Source organism: Bombus impatiens, unplaced genomic scaffold, assembly GCF_000188095.3.
Source record: "Bombus impatiens unplaced genomic scaffold, BIMP_2.2 scf_0311, whole genome shotgun sequence".
NCBI classification, from domain to species: domain Eukaryota; kingdom Metazoa; phylum Arthropoda; class Insecta; order Hymenoptera; family Apidae; genus Bombus; species Bombus impatiens.
The window spans coordinates 287,889-308,211 of record NT_176730.1 but is presented as its reverse complement, the minus strand read 5'-3'; the positions used below and the strand labels follow the sequence as shown (position 1 = coordinate 308,211).

Below are 20,323 nucleotides of genomic sequence, written 5' to 3'. Positions count from 1 at the left end.
GCAGATCTCGTCCTATTTTCATTTCTTCTTTTCTTTCGAAAAACTGAAGCCTTATCTATCTGAATAATAATAAAGTAGCGTTTATATCAGACATCGTGCGAGCCATTCGAATCACGGCGAGACGCGGTAGCAGTACACTCTTCGAGCATCGCGATGCTCCCTTCGATTTCTCTTCTAATTTTTTTATCTCTTTACAATCTCTTCGTCCACGATTCGCGATCATCCCATTCCAATTCTTTCATCTTCCATTCGTTACCAATCACTAAAACGTGAATAGCGATCTGTTCTTTCAAAAATATCCCGAAAGCTTCGATCAACCGTTCTCTTCCCTCTTTCCGCGCGGAGAGAAAAAAGAAAGAAATTGAATAATCGACGAAGTCGATGGCCAACCACGATATAAAGAGATGTATAGTACATTATCATTTTTTCTTTTTTGCCCTCTCTATTCATTTGTTTTCCGATCACAGAAATCGAAGTATCGATCGTGATGCTCGAGAGCGATTTTCTTCTTTTTTTTTTGTCAAATATTATGTTTCGTTTCGTTTCTTTTTTTTCTTTCTTTCTTACTTTCTTTCGTTCTTTCATATCCAGAAGAAATGTCACAGAGGCCTCGTCGAAAAGCGTAACGCGTGTCCCATGGCGATTTCGTACGGCCCGTCTAACTCGTGTTTATGCGTGGTGTAAAGGTTTATTACTTTTTAATCAAGTATATAGAGCATATCATTTTTAGTCGTAATAATTATATCGATATTGAACTACCTAACCTAATATTTACATTGTTTCATTACCATCATCGTTATCATCTTTTTGTTTTTTTTTTTTATTAACGCTCTTGGCACTACTTTTCCTCTCTCTGGTTTCCTTTCATTCGTTTCTTTCTTTTTTTCTTCATTTTTCATTTACACACAGCCTTGCATAGAATCGCGCCGTATCAGTCATTCAGAAAATCCCTTTCCTTTTCGCCCTTCGCGTCACGCGTTCCTCTCGATGATGTTACCACGCTCTTCCTCCCTTTCTTCGATTCTCTATCTTTCTCCATTTCTTCTCACTTCTGGACCCGTTTTTCACACGGATACGTGCTCCACGTATTTTCACGCACGGACGCGCGCGCATACACGCATACACACGCACATCATACATACATACATACATTCATACGTACATACATGCATACATACACAGAAACGCAAACAATTGACGCGAATCATTCACGCGCGGATACATTCATTTTATTCTAGCGTGTGTCGCAGCGTTGTCCGCTTCTCCACGTTTTCTCCGCTTCGTCGTGTGCCTCTCTCTCTCTCTCTCTCTCTCTCTCTCTCCCTCTCTCTCTCTCTACAAAGACACGCTCCATCGCGAATTATCGCCAATAAATAATTTACTAAGTCTTTTTCGCAGCGAAACGAAACTCGATGATGAGAAATATCGTCCCGTTGGTCTGTGGTATCGCGTCTTGGGTCGGCAGCAAACGGGCAGCAAACTCTGTCGGCTTCTAATTGCTACATCGTGTATTTTCCCATGGCCAGCTTCCTATCACGTACATTGCTTCATGGTGTCTCGTGTTTCCCCCCCAGGAACAAAATATGTCACTCTCTGCGTTACTCGTGGCTGGTGCTGCTTTACGGATCGTACCTTTGCGTCTATTCTCTCTTAAATTCTTCATAGGCCTCGCTATTTTACTATTTTTCTTCTCTCTTCTTTTTTTCTATCGTCCCTCTTTATTTCCATTCTTATCCGTTTCTCGCTTTCGTACACGCTTCGACTGATTCGTTTTCGATCCGATTCGTTTGGTGCCTCAACGGCCCACCCTCAATTCACCCTAATCCAATCTCATTAGCTGCGTTAATAAACTAACCTTGTCTCTAAATAACTTTGGAATCGTCTGAGATCTAGGCTAGAGACTGGCCGATGTATCGCAAGGTATCGAGCACCGGAAGCACCGAAGGGAACAGACCCACGAAAGCAGCACTCTTCCTCCCTCCTTCTTTCTCTCTCTTCATCTTCGTCAGCCCCCGGGCGAGGACGCTGTTCCAAAAAAAAAAAAAAAACCAAGCTGAAGGATCATCCAAAGCTGCGCGGTCCAAAGGAGGATCTACAGCTGCGGCGGTGGTACAAGTAGGATGTTACAGGAGGAGGATCGTCGTATGAAATTCTTCTCTTCAACTTCTCTTCTCCTCTCTCAGGTGGTAGCGTTTTTTATCTGTCGGCGAGATTCTCCGCGCAGCCGATCCACGACCGTAGTAACAACGTGGTAGACGTATTCGTCAGCTGGCCGAACCCGTACGAACGTTTCTCCTGCGAGTCAGTCTTGAGGGATCCTCGACGGGTCGAGAATTCTCGAGGAGGGCAGAACAAGTACGACAACCTTGCTGGCAGTATCAGAGGCAACAGCAGCGTCCTTGTGCCGTGTGTCGTCGACCCGTTCCTCTGTCTTTTCTTCTCGTTGTCCCGCCACGATTTTTGGAATGGCTCGTCGCCTCTTCCACGAGATCCTTCGTCGTCCGTCGACCTCGAGGAATTCGCTGCTATTCGACGTCGTTGGGCTTGTTTGCTGCGTGACCTCAAGCGCTCTTCTTCTTGGCCGTGCCTCGGATCAGACGCGCGGTTTCTGCTGTTGTTGTTGTTCTTGTTGCTGACTCTCGTCGGTCTCGCAGGGAACCATCGTTAGGCTGGACAGGTTGCTCAAGTTGCTACTAGATTCGGAATAACTGGACAAGGTAGGTCGTCTGGGCGGCGGCGGCACCACTACGGCAGGCGTCGAGCTCCCAGGACTAGGGAACTTCCGGAACACCCTCAACAAGGAACTGCCGGCGCTGTGGCACCGGACTATACGATCCGGCGCGTCCAGCAACGCGGACTGGCTTCGGTAAGGCGGAGGGCTCTCGCTGTCGAACACCGTCCGGTTTGGTGGTGGTCGCACACACTTCTGGTAAATCTCGCTCTCCTGAAAATCGAACATTTCAGTTTTAACGTAGGTCTTCGCTTCGATTTATTCGTATTTTCAAGAAAATTATTTAAACAATAGGATTTAAGTAGAGGCCTGTTTAAATATTACAATAAATAGATGCACTTTGCATGTTTTATATATTTTCGTGTATCCTGTACATTCTACGTATTTTCACAAGTATTTCGTACACGCAATCCGATCTTACGAGGTAGATTTTTGGAAATTTCGCAAGCACACGGCGATCAGACGAAGTGGAAGTATAACGACAAAAAACAAAACAAAACAATTCAAACATTTCAACAAAATCGGATAGAACGAAACATTGGAATAATCAATGGAATCGAACTTGACAATTTGCAGTCTAATCTCCCACACGTGTCATATACGTACGGATAAACAAAAGCTTCAATCCCAACGCTCAAACACGATCGATCTTTCGGAAATCCTTTTGGAAGAATTAAGCAAATGCTTGTAGGCGCCCAAACATCCATCCATCAAGAAGGAAAAAACAAAAAACAAAAAAAATTCATATTTGGTTTTCGCGAAAGTGGTGCGCGACACTGTGAGCAGAGTATCGTAAACAACCCTTCGACATACAGCGTCACCAGAGGCGACGTTTTCGTTCGGATATAAACGTAGCGAAGCGGTGAAACGTTTATTTCGCGGCAGTTCGCCAAAAATCGAAAACCGATTTCATCTGCGCGTTTCGTTCGCGATCGTGACACCAGTCAATCGAGTGAAATATCTATATCTCGAACGGTCGTCGACATTCGATTCGTAAAATGATGGCACGCTTCTATGAGAAGAGTAAAACAAATTTCACGCGTAAAATATTCGAAGAGGCGGAAAAGAATTTTACAAGTTGGACGATACGAGCTGTGGATGTTAATAAATTCTTTTAGTATAAATGTAACAGTACATAGAGACGTTTTGCTAATGAAACGAGGAATATTAAAATTGAAAAGCTCGGTAAATTAATGCAATTATTGCAATGACAATTTGTAAATTAGCATATGCTGCGTATCGTAACTATGAAACCACTGAAAAACCTTTAATTTTTGTACGGTTGTAACTTGCAGCCAGCTTGTACCTACGTATGTGAGAATTGAAAGTTGTGCACAATGAAAAATGTTGCACAATCTGAAGGAAGCCTTACTTTCGAAAACTCTTTTTGTTGAATGATTTTTTTTTTTTCTAATTATAAATTATTCTATTTCGCATAAAATCCTACAAATCTTAAACTCAAGTCCATAATCTACAACTTGCAACTCGTCAATGTATTCATATTTTTATTTCTCTCAAATTATTGCGTAAGAGGGAAGGAATTCGACGCGAAGACACACGAACAGAGAAAGAGCGACGGAGATAGAGCAACGTATCAGGTTGTTCCACAAGCGTCCTTCTTTTACAAACCTGTCTATTGCAACAATGCTTTATACAAAACGTGAAACCTAATCTGTCAAAAGTTCTGACCTTTATCTTAATAGAACAAAACGATATTCTATAAAATAATATAAAACAAAAAATGTTGCGCATCTATTATTTCCTTATGAAACGAAAGAAAGTTCTGGCTCAACCTAATACCCTGGTGCACGCGTTTACACGCGTAGAATTTCTAAAATTCTACCTCGTGACCCTCGAACAGCGCCGAGAGGGTGAGCGTTTCTGCTCGATCGGCCGGCATCTGGAACTCTAGAAACCTGGACGAGGGTAGAATTCGAATCTCCATCGGTCGCGCCACCTCCTTCGTGGCGTGGCGAGCACGCGCGAGACGTCTCGACGCGACCTTCAGCGAAAATGGCACGAGACCCGCGGTCACTCGATCGTCTGCGAGCCTCCGAAGCAACGATATTTCCGGTGACCCGGCTGCTTAACCCTATCGAGGCCGTGGTTCATCGCGCTGATTTATACAAAATCATATTTTATATCTACTCGTAAATATTTTTAAACGAGCACGTTGCACAATTTGACGATAAAAGAATTTTATGTACATTTTTATGCGTTATACGTGCTGATATGTCGGTGAATATATGTATATATCTAGCACACTGTGTAAAAGGAAAGAAGAAGACCTGAGACGTGTAATAGAAGAACGCGAAATAACGGGAGGACCAAAGGATAGAGAAAAAATACTAAATGAGACTGGAGAAGGACTAACAGAGCTAAGAGCGATAATAGAGAAGAAAAGGGCAATACAAGACGGGGAGGAACGACAATAAGGAAGCACAGCAGGGAGGCAGAAGCCCAAAAGTTGCCATAGTTTTAGAGACAGAAGAATTAAGGGCAGTGCGATATAATAGAGTGGATAAGAGGGGAGGTAGATATATAAAAAGCGAAATAGGTAAAAGAGATGTAAAGCCGAAAGCTCGTCCAAAACCGAGAGGCGCGGACTAAGCAATAATAAATAATAAAATAAATATGCATATATCTAATAGATTGTTGTACATCTATGTATTTATGCATCAACGAATATTGTGTAAATTTTTATTTCCGTAAGATTCGTGTATTTATTTATCTGTTTCATGTTTATATATCTGTGTTTATTTTTATATATCACTAATCGTAAGAATTCGTAATATCCTATTATCCGTAGTCTGATTGAATGATCCTGAACTAAAGATGAAACCTAGCTAAAAGTTTGTTCCGTTCACTAGAAATTCTATACTCTATATATTAAATACATATCGTTGCACATTACAATGCGACATTTACAGCCTAGAAATTATCAATCGCAAACTTTTATGTTTCCCTTCTGCAATTTAATTTACCAACAAGAACAGGATAATCCATAATAAAATCATTGATCTATTGAAATCTCGATCTTCTTCCAGACACTATCCTGCCTCGATAAATCTCCTTAAGAAGCGAACATTATTCGTTTTCAATGCACCAAATCTTCTATATCTTCTTTCAGACATTACAAATTCGTTTCTTCGTACACGCAATAAACATTTTCTCGACAAATTAAACCTCCATCATCTTCCTCTGTGTATTTTTTCCTCCAAGATTCAAGCTCGTACTCAAGCCTTATACGTGCGCACATACACGTTCAGATTCTCTGGTTATCGCCGGCGCAAACCTTTCAAACGTAATATCAGCCACCGCCTTCGCGTCTGGTAACATTTAATATCGGCATATTAATGGCATTAAACCGTGGGGGAGCAATTTTAGCCGATTAGTCGACTGGCTGGATCCAGACGTTTCGCCAACCGGCACCGTTTTCGTTCGTCGAACGTGCGGCTCTATTAGCCGGTCGCTAATAAGCGCATTTTCGAGTAGCGCCGACCACGTGGGTAATAACGCGTGTAAAAAAGGATAAATTTTTCACGGTCCGTGTACCCCAGATAAAATCTACGTTCCCTCGTTCAAGTCGCGGCTTTTCACTTAGCGATGTTTCTTCTCTCTCGTCTTGATTGGCTCGAGTAAAATGACTTGGGTCGATATAAATGGCCGGTGCGGTTCTCAGGTGTCGAGCACAAGACTCGTGCTACGTATTCGTTGGCGAAACACGCGTGCAGCACCCTGTTCCAGTGAATTCTGTTTTCGCCTGCGTGTTTAACACCGTGGACGTACGTAGACGGTGTTATTAAAGCGTGCATACACGGTAATTAGCTATGCTGATTACGATGTTTAAGAATTAGTATTTACGACGCGTAGACGCGCGATCGAGAGACACGGAACGTTCCTCGTTAAAGAGAGGGTTTCGTTCGTTTCCAAGTTACATCGTTTCGTTAAGAACGATTCGAATTTCGCGCCTTTTCCAGCTAGTCTTCTCGGATTGCAATTTTATTGGTTTCAGGCGAGATGCTTTGATGGTTTGATGTGTCTGTAAGGTGTCTTTTGGTCCTGCTGTTAAACAGCTGGATTTTGTCGGCAAACGTGAGAATAAAATGTATATTTAAATAGACAGCGGATGTTTACGCGAATTCAAATTTTTACGAGCATAATTAAATGAAAAATGCGAAACTTAAATAATATATTAATAGTAAGTAGTGAACTTTGAATATTTTGCAGATATTGCATACGCTCTGTATATTTTGGATAGCATCTATTTTTAAAAAAATAACGATCCTTATAAGGATAGATCACCTTTCCTTTCAAATTGTCTTACGAGACACATGTGACACTGTACATGTAAGAAGTTTTTTCTTACGTTTATCCAACGAACATGATCAAGGAATATCGTTTCGTGAAGAAAACCTGGAACACCGTGTATAGCAATGATGTTTGCAAGTTTCTGTAAACAGGTTTCTGTCCCGACTATGTATATCATTATATTTTTGCAATTTGATGGGGGAAACGCGTCTAATTTGCATCGTAATAGGCGAAGATGCATGAAAAATTGTTTGTAAAATCCTTCTTACACGTTCTCCGATCTTAGGATTATCATAACTGTTTCGGATACTGCGATATTATTCAACGTTTTCTGTTGCTCGATGTAGCTCGTTATCCTGGATCATACTCGGCTAACTTTGGCTAATTAGCTTCGTGTTTTATAATTTCAGAATGTTGTGCTGCAAATTGATTGTGCATAATTTCAAGCACTTTTTATATTTAACATAATTGTGATCTGTTCTCGTGATTTTCACGTTATCCTCGTACACACGTATGCTTCTAATCTATGTACATGTAACAGGTTTGCATCGATCACCTATAAGTTTCGAGTGTAATCAATAATTCGTTCCACATCTTTCGTCTCGCATTTATATTTTTGTTCTTTAATTCATCAGGTATGAAAAATATGTCTATAAAATGAAAGGATAAATCGCGATGGATTTTTCTACAACGATCGACGATATCAGCAAATTGACAAGTTACAAGTTACCCTGTAGATTATAAATTTCTCTGTTACGATTTAACAAGTTGTCAGCGAACACAATACGATCAGATAATCTCAATACTCGGTGTAAATTATTCATTTTAAATGAAATACATTTCATTTCATTTTTACCACACGTGCATCTTATACATTAGCCACTTTCTTTATCGTACGAAATATCAAGCATCATACACAAGCGCGTATATCTTTCTGCGACTTCTATCAGATTTTCAGTCCAAGCTAACAACTGTCGTAAGATTGAAAAATTGTAAGAGTTGAGAGAAGAATTGTAAGACTGCGCGTATTTATACCAACCATAACTTTGTACGAAATCAAAATTTGTTGCATCAACTAAATATCAAACTAACGATACACTTATCGTACGCGTATTCTTTCTCTTTTAATTCCTCGTAAACGAAGAAACACGAACTCGGTGTCTAACCACTAAATCATAATCTTCAAAAATTCCACTGTCCAAAAAGCAACCTCGATCAAAATTCGATACGCGATTTCCCTAAACAGCGTCGGTTTCTGTACCACCAACCGCTGTATGTATATTCCCACAGCTTTCAAACGCAAGCAGAACGCCGCAAACTTGCCGAGCTACGAAGAGAGAGAGAGAGAGAGAGTTTAATTCGGCCAGTCTGCGTCGAAACTAACCACCTAAACCCGCAGGAGCAAGAATAATAAAGAGAACCCCCGTTAAATATTGGAAGACAGTGGGGAACTCACCTGCTCCGGGTCGCGTAGGTGAAGGGCGGTATGTGCTCCGTAAGGACGTTCCTCGCCATCTGGAAGTTGCAGCCGCGGGGGTAGATCGAGGGCGAGGTCCTGCCGAACACTTCCAGATCGGATCGCCCGGTCTCTCGCTGCGGCCACCATCGCTTCCTGTATCCCGTCAGTGGCTCCGCCGCCGCCGCCGCCACCGTCCATCACGTCACTACCACAGTTTGGCTCACCCTCTAGTCTATCGCCGAGGCCACCATGACCGCTGTTGCCTACCTCCATTCCTGGGCTCACCGACAGCATCTATGGATCGACGAAGATTTTGTTTAGCTTACTTTCATATAGAACGTTTCAACAATCGTAAAGGGGCACACGATATTATAGAAAGTTTCGCCAGTTTGTGAACAAAACTCGTACGATAATATAATTGTTTGTTCGATCAGTCACGGGGAGACGCGATCGCGAGGAAGCGCGTCAACGGGAGTCGTTACACTGCGTTAACACTGCGTTATACTAACAGGATATAATGCAGCGGCACGCGAGCAGGCCAATTCAAGTCCTGTTGTTTTGCTTCGGAGTATCAAGACCGTCAATTATCACAAGTATTCGTTATTTCGCTTAACCAGAATCAGACTAATCCTCCACAATAATATACGTGTCGGGTTTACATTAGAATTAGGGTTAGGGGCGTGAAACGAATCTTACGAATTTGGATTACACGTTGTCGTTATGCAATAGAGAAGACACTGACTAGTGCAAATAGGATTATGGTGGTAGCTAGATACTCGAGAAACTAATGACAACGATCCTAGGTTCAATAACGAATCCGCGGCTAAGGGGATGATAGATGTACTTACAAAATCTAAGTCGGATACTTTGTTAATATTCACTGATCGTAAGGCGTTACTCTTTTCGTCGATGAGATCGCAAGAGAGAATGGCTTTCCGTCTCGATGATGCCACAGAGGAAAACTATGATGGGGTGTGTCTAAGGACACGAGATCATCGGATTCGTCGAGGACAGCTTTCGTTCGGAAAGTAAGGGAAATTGACGTCGCTGTTAATTGGTCAATTTGGGACAAAGACTGCTTGTCCATTTGGAAAACCTTGATTAGCAAAATCCTAAGGTTCATAGAGGGTCCTCAGGCTAGCTGAACTTGTGCTGTGTAGCTGCATCGACATCTGGCAATCATTTTTCCCGAAGGAACTTTGGAATATTTACTTAGTACGCGACGTTCGGCAACTAATTGTCGTCTTGAACCCAAGCTTATTGTGATAAATCGCAAATAAGTACTGTTACGACCGTTCGCGAGGAAAACGCGTCAGCGAGAGGCGTAAATTCTCGCTACGATTCGGTGAATCGACGCCGCGAAGTAGTCGTTCCCCTGTTTCGGTTAAAATAACAGAGATGGTTAAATGAATACGACACAGTAGAGTAAGTTATATTTCACCGTGTATTCCAAGAACTTATAACGAAGACAGTTACGCTGGTGCGTATGTACGAGATGAATGAGTGACTGATTTACGGGTGTGTATACCTGGTTAAAGGATGTTGACCGTTCGAAGGATGTAAAATCAGTACTCTACGTGAGAAAAACTAACTTTCCCTTGTCAAGCCGTGGTAGACAATAGTCTTTAGAAATTCTTCGGAAACAGACGTTTGTTTGGTTTGAAGGACCTCTACTAGGAAATTCCTGAGATTTATGGAAGACACTTGAGACTATTGAGGGTACGCAGTGAGTATCCGAAGACATCTGGTTGCCATATTGCCCGCGGTGTGTGGCCTGGGCCAGGTAGAGTGTTACGGGACGTAACAAGCACAATTGGGTAGAATGACGGCAAATTGTTTAATTACAGCTGTAGACTTTAATTACAATTTTACGGATTTTCCCGAAGTTCCAGAGGGAAGGCTCCGATGTCCTTTCATCTCCGACATACATATATTTCCAACAACTTTATACAGAAGATATTTATGTCGCCGCGTAAGATATACCAAAAGTAGATGGATTCAGATGTAAACTGCTCTGTCGTTGTGGAACAAGTTTAAAGATGTTTTTTATTTATTTACTTAAATTTTACAATTTGTCCAGTAGGACATTTGGTAAAATATTATAACGGTATACTAAGTTTAAAGATGTTGTGACTGTTCTGTAGTTGTAGCTCAAGTCCAGAGATCAATTGAAGTTCGTTCTCGTGTTATTACGGAGGAAAGCTCGATGTATGTTTATTGTATGAAGAAAGCAATAATATAATAAGAATTATAGTAATGTATTATTTGGTGAAACAAAGTTGTAGAATAATACGATAGGTTTTGAGTTAGAACTCAACTTTCCCAGGTAACGGAATAACACCCTTTAATTTTCCTTCGTAAAACGATCCATAATCGATAAGAATCCTAAGAGTATTCACATCACGAACGTTAGTGGCACGAAAGCCTGTCGTACAGTGCACATCCCGGCTCCATAAATTCAATTCTCCCGCCAATTAATAATATATCAACCACCTGCGATAGCCGCCAGCAAACGCGTTACGAAATAACCAGAGGGACGCGTTTAATGTGGTACGGGGGTGAGCCATTTCGACAGTTGAATATCGTGCTTTTATAGAAAGGAAATTAGCGAATCTAAATTGTTGGCCGATAATGTAGCGTAGATATACGATTCGATCGTATAGCATAGATGCGAGCAAGAAAGTTCGAAAATTCGTATCTTAATAATTTTCTGAAAGAAGGTAAACGAACGTGACAATGTTATCTGTTTTTTTTGGAAAAAAAATCAGTTTGAATTAGTCCTTATTAGAAAATATCTTCGAACAAGGAGTTATCGAAAGTTTCGCGTATCAACGCTATTCGTTACGAACACTCGGTTTTTCAAATATTATAGGAACGAGGAACGATGTAAAATTCGCCTGAGCAAACGTACATAGTAAATCGGCAAAAATCCGTCTGAAATTTCTCAAGGTTTGCTAAAATGCTAAAATATCACGAATTAAAGAGTTGCCGAATTTCGTGTATTAAATCAGAGCTATGGAAATGACGGACTTTGGATCTTCTTCTCTCACGATAAGCGTAATTATTATAAAAAAACAAGCAGCTACTTTTGCTAAAATTAATATCGATTTTTATTTAGACAGCGACACGGATCTACTCGGTTTAATTAATATCGTTTGAATTATAGCGATTGATACAGGTATACAATATTTAATTACGTATTACAGACTGGTAGTTTCAGTGTTAACTTTGATCGTCTCGACTTTGCCGAGACTTCTTTTTCGAAACACACACCACGCTATCGTCCACATGTACGAAGGATATTAAATCGAAGAGCGTCTTCCGGTGTCGGTTTACGATCGGCACGATCGTATCCATGGAATAAGAAACGATACGAACGCAATCCGAATCGAACCATTGCATTGCATCGGATCATCCAACACGTTTGTCGCGAATAAAATTTTCAAGCAACCGGTCTTCGATTTATCGTCAGGATTGAACATTTCGAATCGATCGATCGTAAAACGAACACAACGCCATTGTAACGATCGGTGGCGATGAAAAATGACAAGTTATGGTCGATCATTAAATGTGTCGATGCGGAAATCCTGGTTGAAAATGTCAAATTTTCGTCGACGAGATAAATTCGTGGAATTCGACGGGTTCCCGAGTGAAATTTAACAAATTTATGGAATTCGGTGTGAACTTTTATGCTTTTGTACCGGGACTTCTATTTCTTCCAACACTTTCTTCATTTCGAAGGAGAATAATTCAACTCTGCTGTCGATTTTTAAATAAATTGCAACTCGAATTACAAAATTGCGACCCTACGAGTCAACTCTTTGTAAAATAAAATCGGCACGTTGACGTAGGTTTACGATAGCTGGATACCATTTACGATTTGAATTATAAAATTGTAATCTCTTGTATGGAAAACGTTTTTCTTGATTATTCTTTCAGAGCTTACACCTCTCGAACTTTGCTCTTGAAATGAAACAATAGCTTCGATACTGTAGTACATATTTTTGTTCATCGCACAATCGCAATCAGAAAATCGCACCATGTTCTTCTCAAGTTTCGTTTAAAACAAAAACTCGAATAACCAGCCACTTTACGATAACACGAATAATCTTACGATTCACGCGTAATGTAAGTACGAAAATCTCGATCAAAATCTATACCACCTTTCGACTCGTTGCAGCTGCACTTTTTTCCTTTCTCGCTATGGTCAGCGTTAATTCACGTTTTCCTAGTTTAATCGTACATTCCGTGCGTTCTGTTTTTAACAGCGTCCAACGTTAATTCGCCACGCGAGATTTTCATTTATTAATTTAATCGGCTTCGAATCGTAACGAACGTCGGTCGTTAAAGCAACGAACGCTGGCAGAGGCAAAAGAGAGAGAGAGAGAGAGAGAGAGAGAGAGAGAGAGAGAGAGAGAGAGAGAGAGAGAGAGAGAGAGAGAGAGAGAGAGAGAGAGAGAGAGAGAGAGAGAGAGAGAGAGAGAGAGAGAGAGAGAGAGAGAGAGAGAGAGAGAGAGAGAGAGAGAGAGAGAGAGAGAGAGAGAGAGAGAGAGAGAGAGAGAGAGAGAGAGAGAGAGAGAGAGAGAGAGAGAGAGAGAGAGAGAGAGAGAGAGAGAGAGAGAGAGAGAGAGAGAGAGAGAGAGAGAGAGAGAGAGAGAGAGAGAGAGAGAGAGAGAGAGAGAGAGAGAGAGAGAGAGAGAGAGAGAGAGAGAGAGAGAGAGAGAGAGAGAGAGAGAGAGAGAGAGAGAGAGAGAGAGAGAGAGAGAGAGAGAGAGAGAGAGAGAGAGAGAGAGAGAGAGAGAGAAAGAGAGAGAGAGAGAGAGAGAGAGAGAGAGAGAGAGAGAGAAAAATGGAGGCACAGGCAAAAAGCCTCGCGTTTTCTCTTTTACTGAAACCACGATTAATCCTTTTCCGCGTCGACCATGTCGAATTCGTCGGGCTCGTTATCGATGTTCGATTTCACGCGGCACCGACAGGTAATTTCCACGGAAAGATCTCGGGTGAACAATACCCGCGCCATATTTCCACGTAGAATAATTTCGAATGATCGACGTGATCGAGATTCAGTCCTTCTTGGTGCTAAAAAAAATTCCAACATCAAAGATTTCTTTTGCGTGAATTTTTGTACAGTAATTATTGATTTTCTAATGTATGTTTCATCAGTTTTTTTCCTAATTATTCCGCGATATTTTTGGTGTTAAAATTTTATAGTGGAAAGGGCATAGGTTTATTTACAGTGGAAAAAAGTGTCAAGAATCGAAAAGTTTAATCGGGCAATCTAATCCTAGAGAATTCAACGGATTAATCGTGAAAGATTGGATAGCAACGAAAAATGTAGTTTTTTGCGTTTTAAAATTATTGCAGAAATTTATTTATTTACTAGCGAAAGCGCTTTAATGGTTAATCATTTATGAACTACAGAGTATGTTAATTAATTATGAATAAGAGAAAAATGTGTTTTCGAACGGTTTTCCGAAGAAGAAAAAGCGAAGCGTTAAAATTTGAGATTAGTTTTATTAAAATAAAACTACATTTATCGTTTAGTTAAGAAGGGATCGTTATGGCGTTATAAATTATTACGTGCAATTTCCTCTGACTAAAGTTATTTAAATTGACAGCATTTAAATTTCTTTCTCAACAGCATATTTATGTGTGTTGGTTGTAATTTGAGTTGTTCATCGGACCAACAGGTATACAATTTCATGGACTACAGCAAACAGTCGAACCGAGTTTCGATCGGATGCATACGTGTTCAAATTAACTTTAAAATCGCTGTCGAAATGGAAATTCTACGCGAAATGAATGCAATTCACGACACCAATTCTCTTCCAGTTATAATCACTTTATACCTCGTGTTGAAGCGGTTACCACTTCTAAGAAAACTCTACATCCGGTCTTTTTAGTTTTCTCAAGCACCGAAGCCATCGACAGCGTGTAGACAAAAGACTGCGACGAAGACGGACCATAAACAGTAGACAGGCGACGTTGGCTTCGGGGTTTATTGGGTAACACAGCTAGCGTGCGGATCTGGACCAGCTCAAATTATATTCTTACTTATAATTACACTTCTATTTAAATATATTTCCTGCCTTACAATTTATCCACGAGTTTTCTCTGTTTACACGTCGAATAACTTCAACACCTCGAAACGAACGTTTTGATCGTTATAGCAGTTACTTCGCCATCCCATTCGATTCATACAAATTGGATGATATCCAAAATTATTCAAAATTTCAATTCGGAATTTTCTATTATATTATATAAACGAGACATCGTGTTCTCGAAAGTTATGTTTAGAGCAACATGTGTTCTAAATGTTGTTCATCCGCAAATAAATATTCACCTAGCAGACTATCCTGTACCTTGAACTTGAGCCCATTCTATGTGCCAAAGTTTTCCAAAGTCGAGCCAACAATCCTGCGTCATCGCTCGACCAAACCATCGTCGAATCACAAAAATTTCATTTCATAGTCGTGTAATCCTACGTACCTAGTCTCTATGTACTATTTTCTACTTCTTCGTAGTTTAATACGCAAAGTAGCCAGAAAAAGCCACATATCGACACAGCATCGTATTTACTCTATCGCCGTTTGATAATTTCATTCCATTTGATAATACCTTCAAGCGATCGCAAAATCTTGATACTATACAAACGAAACGTATACACGATCCGATAACGTTACATAAGATCTGAAAAGCAATAAAAGTACAAATAGCCGCTCGTAACCACTTTAAACAGAGAACAATAGGAAATTAAATAAGAAGAACATTAATTCGCGTAGATCGATTGATCGAAAATCTTCCTCTTCCTTTCCAGCTTTTAGATCCATCGTGGTCGATAAACAATGCAAGTTACGTCATTAGCGCGGTAACTACCCTAATGGTTACCTTTACTAACAGTCTCCTTGCTAAACCATAATTTACAATTCCAATTCCCAGAAGATCTAACCCTACTCAATAACCATAAACTAATTCCCTTAATTTTCCAGACAATCCCGAAAGACCTCTAACATAACTTCCAAGTAATTTCAAGTTAATTTTCCATCGCTTATCGATACCATCGTCTAATCCACGGATGGTTGGAGTACACGGAGCAACTTACAGATTGAAACGTTCCGCGTAGCTTGATTTTTCAAAAAAAAAAAAAGAAAAAGATAATAACAATATACCAACGCTTAAACGATTTATCGCTATCCTATTGAAGGATGGAACAGTTCCAACTAACAGGAACCAGATGTTCATGATTATCGAAGCAGTCAAAGTGTTAAAGCATTTTGTCTGACATTGTTCACGGTTTGTTCATTCTTATTGGCAATTCAACCACACCGTAGACCGCTGACTAGAGGAATCTATACGATAATAACGCGCAAGGCCAGACGCGACAGCACAGCGGCTAGCCGTCTCCGCGTGCGCCGGTTCGTCTCGACCACGGTAACCAGTCGTCATCGGTGTGCTGTTTCCTCCCTGGGGCCAGCGGTGTTTTGCCGTGCACTGTGCCGTGCACGTATCGCGACATTATTCTAGTCCGTGACGAGCAGGGCAATTGCCCGTGACCGGGCCGACGCGACCGCGACGTATAAATTCCTCGTGTCCGTCATTTCGTGCCCGCGTTCTCTCATCTCTTCTCTCTGTTTCTCTGGTGTCTCTAGTCTACGCTACTTACGTGATCTATTTGCTACTAAACGGCAGGAAACGTTCCAAGCACCGAATATCGCGCGCGCCCTTGCCCTTTATGCACACGGTCGTCCTATTCTCCTTGCATTCTCCTATTCGTATACAGTGAGAGCTCAACGAAGACGAATTCAAATGCAAGTCATCGTAAATTAAATGTGAGATTTTTTTTTATTTTATTTTATTTTTATTTTAGTACGAGGTGATTTTGTTGTGTTTTATTTTATTTTATTTTATCTATTTATTTGTTATTATTATTTTTTTTTTTTTGATAAAAGGAAGATCGTGAATAAATATTTCGTAATCGTTTGAATCACGAATGTTCGCGGAAGTTTGCTATCATTTTATGCACGTGTAACGTAATTTTGCAATTATTTTGGTCAATCATAGTGATAGGTGTTTCAATAAAATTACTTGTGAAAATTGCATCATAACGACATGTATCGTCTTGGGAATTACATTGAGACGTAACGTAGATACATTTTTGTGGATTAGGCTTTGTTGAAGTTGTGTGTTTCGTGAGTTATACTGTTACGTAGCGTACTTTTTCAGTACATTGTTATGAGGGAACATAATTTGCTGCATTATGTCACAGTGACACAGACAGTCTTCGAGCTACATTGTGGTGCAATATGTTTTGCAACGTGTTTTCACGACTCGCGTCACAACGAAATCTAATGTCTAGATTGCTTAAAATAACTGAAAAATCAGCTACCGAAATTTGAAATGTTTGATATATTCCTATTCGTACTTCTTTATAGTCTAAATTTAATTCATCGACACGGAACACCATAAGGAACTTATTTTTATAGTTCGATTTGGCCGACTCAGTTTTAAACGTAATAAAGAAAAATAGAACCATGTAGAGCTTGAAACTTCCAATACAGGAAAGTAGATAAAAATTTTCAGTTACTTCAAACCTACCCAAACACGATCACGTCCCAAAAAACTCCAACACACAAATTTCACTATGTTCGCTATAAACACACATCTTTCGAACACTATACTAAGTACACTCGCTAAAAAAAAACTTCAAATAAAAAGCAAAAACAAACATAGAATTTGCTTAAAACTCTCCAAACACGATCATGTCCTAAAAAGCTTAAGAAACCAAGTTTCACTATGTTCACTGTTTCAAAAAAATACAATTCACAGGAAAAAACATACGTAACACTGCACCAATAAAAACCTACAAATCTAAAATCTCTCACGATTTACGCTCTCATCTCTAGGCTCGAAGAAATCAGTAGAAAATTCTACAAGAACCATCGAACGCAAACCTTCTCGCGAGAACCGATCTCTGAACCAAAATCAGCGCTAACGTCGTCCCTTGGAACTCTGGAAACTCGTACTTTGAGGGTGAATAATCGACAAAGGGGCTGAAAGTATCTCGAAACGGTAACCTCGAGGAAATAAGCGTCGTAAGAGCGACTATAGTCTTTTCTATCGAACGTTTAAGCGACGACTATCCGCAGAAATGAAGGCGGCGCGACGCGACGCGTGTTGTGCGCGCGGAAATACGAGGATACGGTCTATGTCGTAGGTGAAACGTGGGACCGTAAGCAAAATGATCGCGGCTTGGTAACGCTACCTTTCAATGCACCACGATAAACTGGAAGACGGAACGAGATTACGTGGCATCGTTCGTCAACCGGCGCGGTGCGACGCGATGAATCTATCGTCAACGCGCTCGTTAGTCTGCGCTTGTCGTTCGTCAAACTATCTTCGACGTTTTCTCATTTTCGCGAGAAAACGCGAAAAATTGTATCGATCGGTATATTTGGTGCATTTGTGGGAAACTTGAAAGTGGAAAAATAAACACACATACAAGAGATGTACGTGATACAATATCAGCTGGATGAAAGAAATTCTTATTTGGTTTTCGTTCCTTTGGTTATGCTCGTAAACGTTGCGAATGACGAACGTGAACCGACACTTTTATGAATAAAATCGTGCGAATTGGTATTTTACAAATTTGTACTAAACGGAAATTCGTTTGCATGCTAGCCGTCGCAACGAGCGCTACGCTTTGGATATTTTGTAGATTTCTTTTATACTCGATGCGTTCTTTGTATTTTCGCGTCTCTAACCATTTGGCGTACAGTATGACATAATAAAGGTACAAACAAAAAGAGTAATTTGAAATTACTCTTTTCAGATTGTCAGATTAGGTTCACGTTTATTTAAATATTGACGGAATTTAAACGCTATAGTGGCTGCAAAGAGCATTGTTACATCGTTTCATTTATCACACCGTTTACATAAAAATGAATTAGGTGCAAATATAAGAAACTTCATAATGTTTAACGCTATGTACTTTCGTGAGTGCAAAAATGTGACACTACGAAAATGGATTGTACGTGATAAGAAAGACCGTTCATTGGAAAGTGAGGGTGTGCGCGCCAGTACTTTTTGTAGCCATTGTACATTGATTTCTGAGAATGGGGGAATAAAGTATACGCAGGCGACTGGTATACGAAAGAAGGAGAAAAGAACATTTCTCTTTCGAATAAATACCGTAAGCCTTTTAAAGAAGCACGTGGCGTGAAACGTGTTAATAATTCATCAACTGTCGCATCTTTCTTTTTCCTTTCATTTTTGTTTTTCAACTACCGAAAAAACGGTCTTTACGTGAAATTCATTTACGAAAAGAAATTCGACTCAGCGGGTATTAAGGATGAATAATGTTTCTGAGGCTATCGTGCGTGGTATAATTGCATCGTTCGTTTCCAGAAAGCCAGTTTAACGCCGAGTAATTGCGGCCTGTGAGGTCACCAATCATAACCCCGAAAACAACATTAATTATCCCTTTTCATAACAATCTCGAATGCGCTAATAAAAGCTGAATTTTCCGGTTAATTAAAGTATCAGCGGGATCCATACGATACATTCGGTATAATATATTATTATGAGAGCACCGTTTATATAATTCTAACGATAAATAGCCTCTCTATTTAAGCAAACAACAATCACGATGATACACAGCATCGTTACACTCATCTGTTCATAATAACACAATTTCAAATGCCCGATGTGTTCGCCTCGATGTGTTACAAATTAATACGTCATTAACCATAAACAATATTTCACCGGAAAATTGATTTCGTAATAATATTGCATCGATTCGATCGACTTTATTTTAGAATTTTATATTAGTTTTCTTTTACAACTTATACCGTTAATTTTTCTAGTTTCAACGGAGATTATAAAACGTATAAATTTTTAATACGCATACCGTGTCGATAAATTTTATCCGTTTGCAACAGATGAAAGTAGACATTTTTCCAAAATAAAATAAAAACCTGTACAATATTATTATTATAATAAAATGAAATACGTCTATTCTTCGTGTAATAAGATTAAACTAAATTGCACGTTGCATTCGTTATTTGATTTCACGCATATCGCAAATGATACTACAATTCAAATTTAGATACTGATTGAATTTTATCGAATCTTACACGTCCAATTTACTTGAATTCTCTCCGATCGAACACGTTTATCTTCATTTCATTTCTTTGCAATTCTTCCAAATAGCTTTTACAAACGTTCCTCGTGTTCTTTTAAGACTAATAGCTTTTCTATTAATCCGATTGCAAGTCAATCGCTACAATGTTGATGTTCGTTTCGCGGGAATACGCGCGCGTATAAGAAATCAAAAACATGTATTTCCATATAATTCGTTAAATTAACAACCCGTATCAACCAAAATTTCAATGTTACCAAGAGAGGGAAAGGGTGGAAAAGATAATAATCTATGAGAAAACCAATTTCCATATTTCACATTTGCCACCCTTAACCAGTCACCCTCGCCTCTAACGAGATTATCGAATTTCCAGAGGCGCCAGGGGTATTTAAAGTCGCTTTGAACATGATTTACAAAGCCGACAGGGAACATATACAACGAGGAGCGCGACCATACATCTACCCCCTCCACCAATGCACACGCTAATTATCGACCTAATTGTGTACGCCGACGAGCAACCGTTCTCATTTTATACCATGCCCTTTAAAGAGTACTGCCACTCTGTTGCACAGACAGCTGGTTAATTGGCCGATTTCCACGGCCGACTTGCATCGAATTTCCATTAGACAGGTAAAAGACAGATACGTGGCAAGGTACGCAAACCTCGTAGATCAGACGTGTGGTC

General features: G+C 40.1%; 1 protein-coding gene across 1 annotated transcript in view; it reads right to left on the bottom strand.

Moving 5' to 3' along the window:
* Positions 1-431: 431 nt before the first annotated feature.
* Positions 432-20,323, bottom strand: part of LOC100742098 (protein phosphatase 1 regulatory subunit 12A-like) — a 182,054-nt gene continuing 162,162 nt past the window's right edge. The window contains exons 5-6 of the mRNA XM_012384848.3: positions 8,499-8,795; positions 432-2,944 (exon numbers count right to left, since the gene is read on the bottom strand). Coding sequence (XP_012240271.1) covers positions 2,594-2,944; positions 8,499-8,795 — 648 coding nt within the window. The 3' untranslated portion in view covers positions 432-2,593. The remainder of the gene's footprint in view (positions 2,945-8,498; positions 8,796-20,323) is intronic.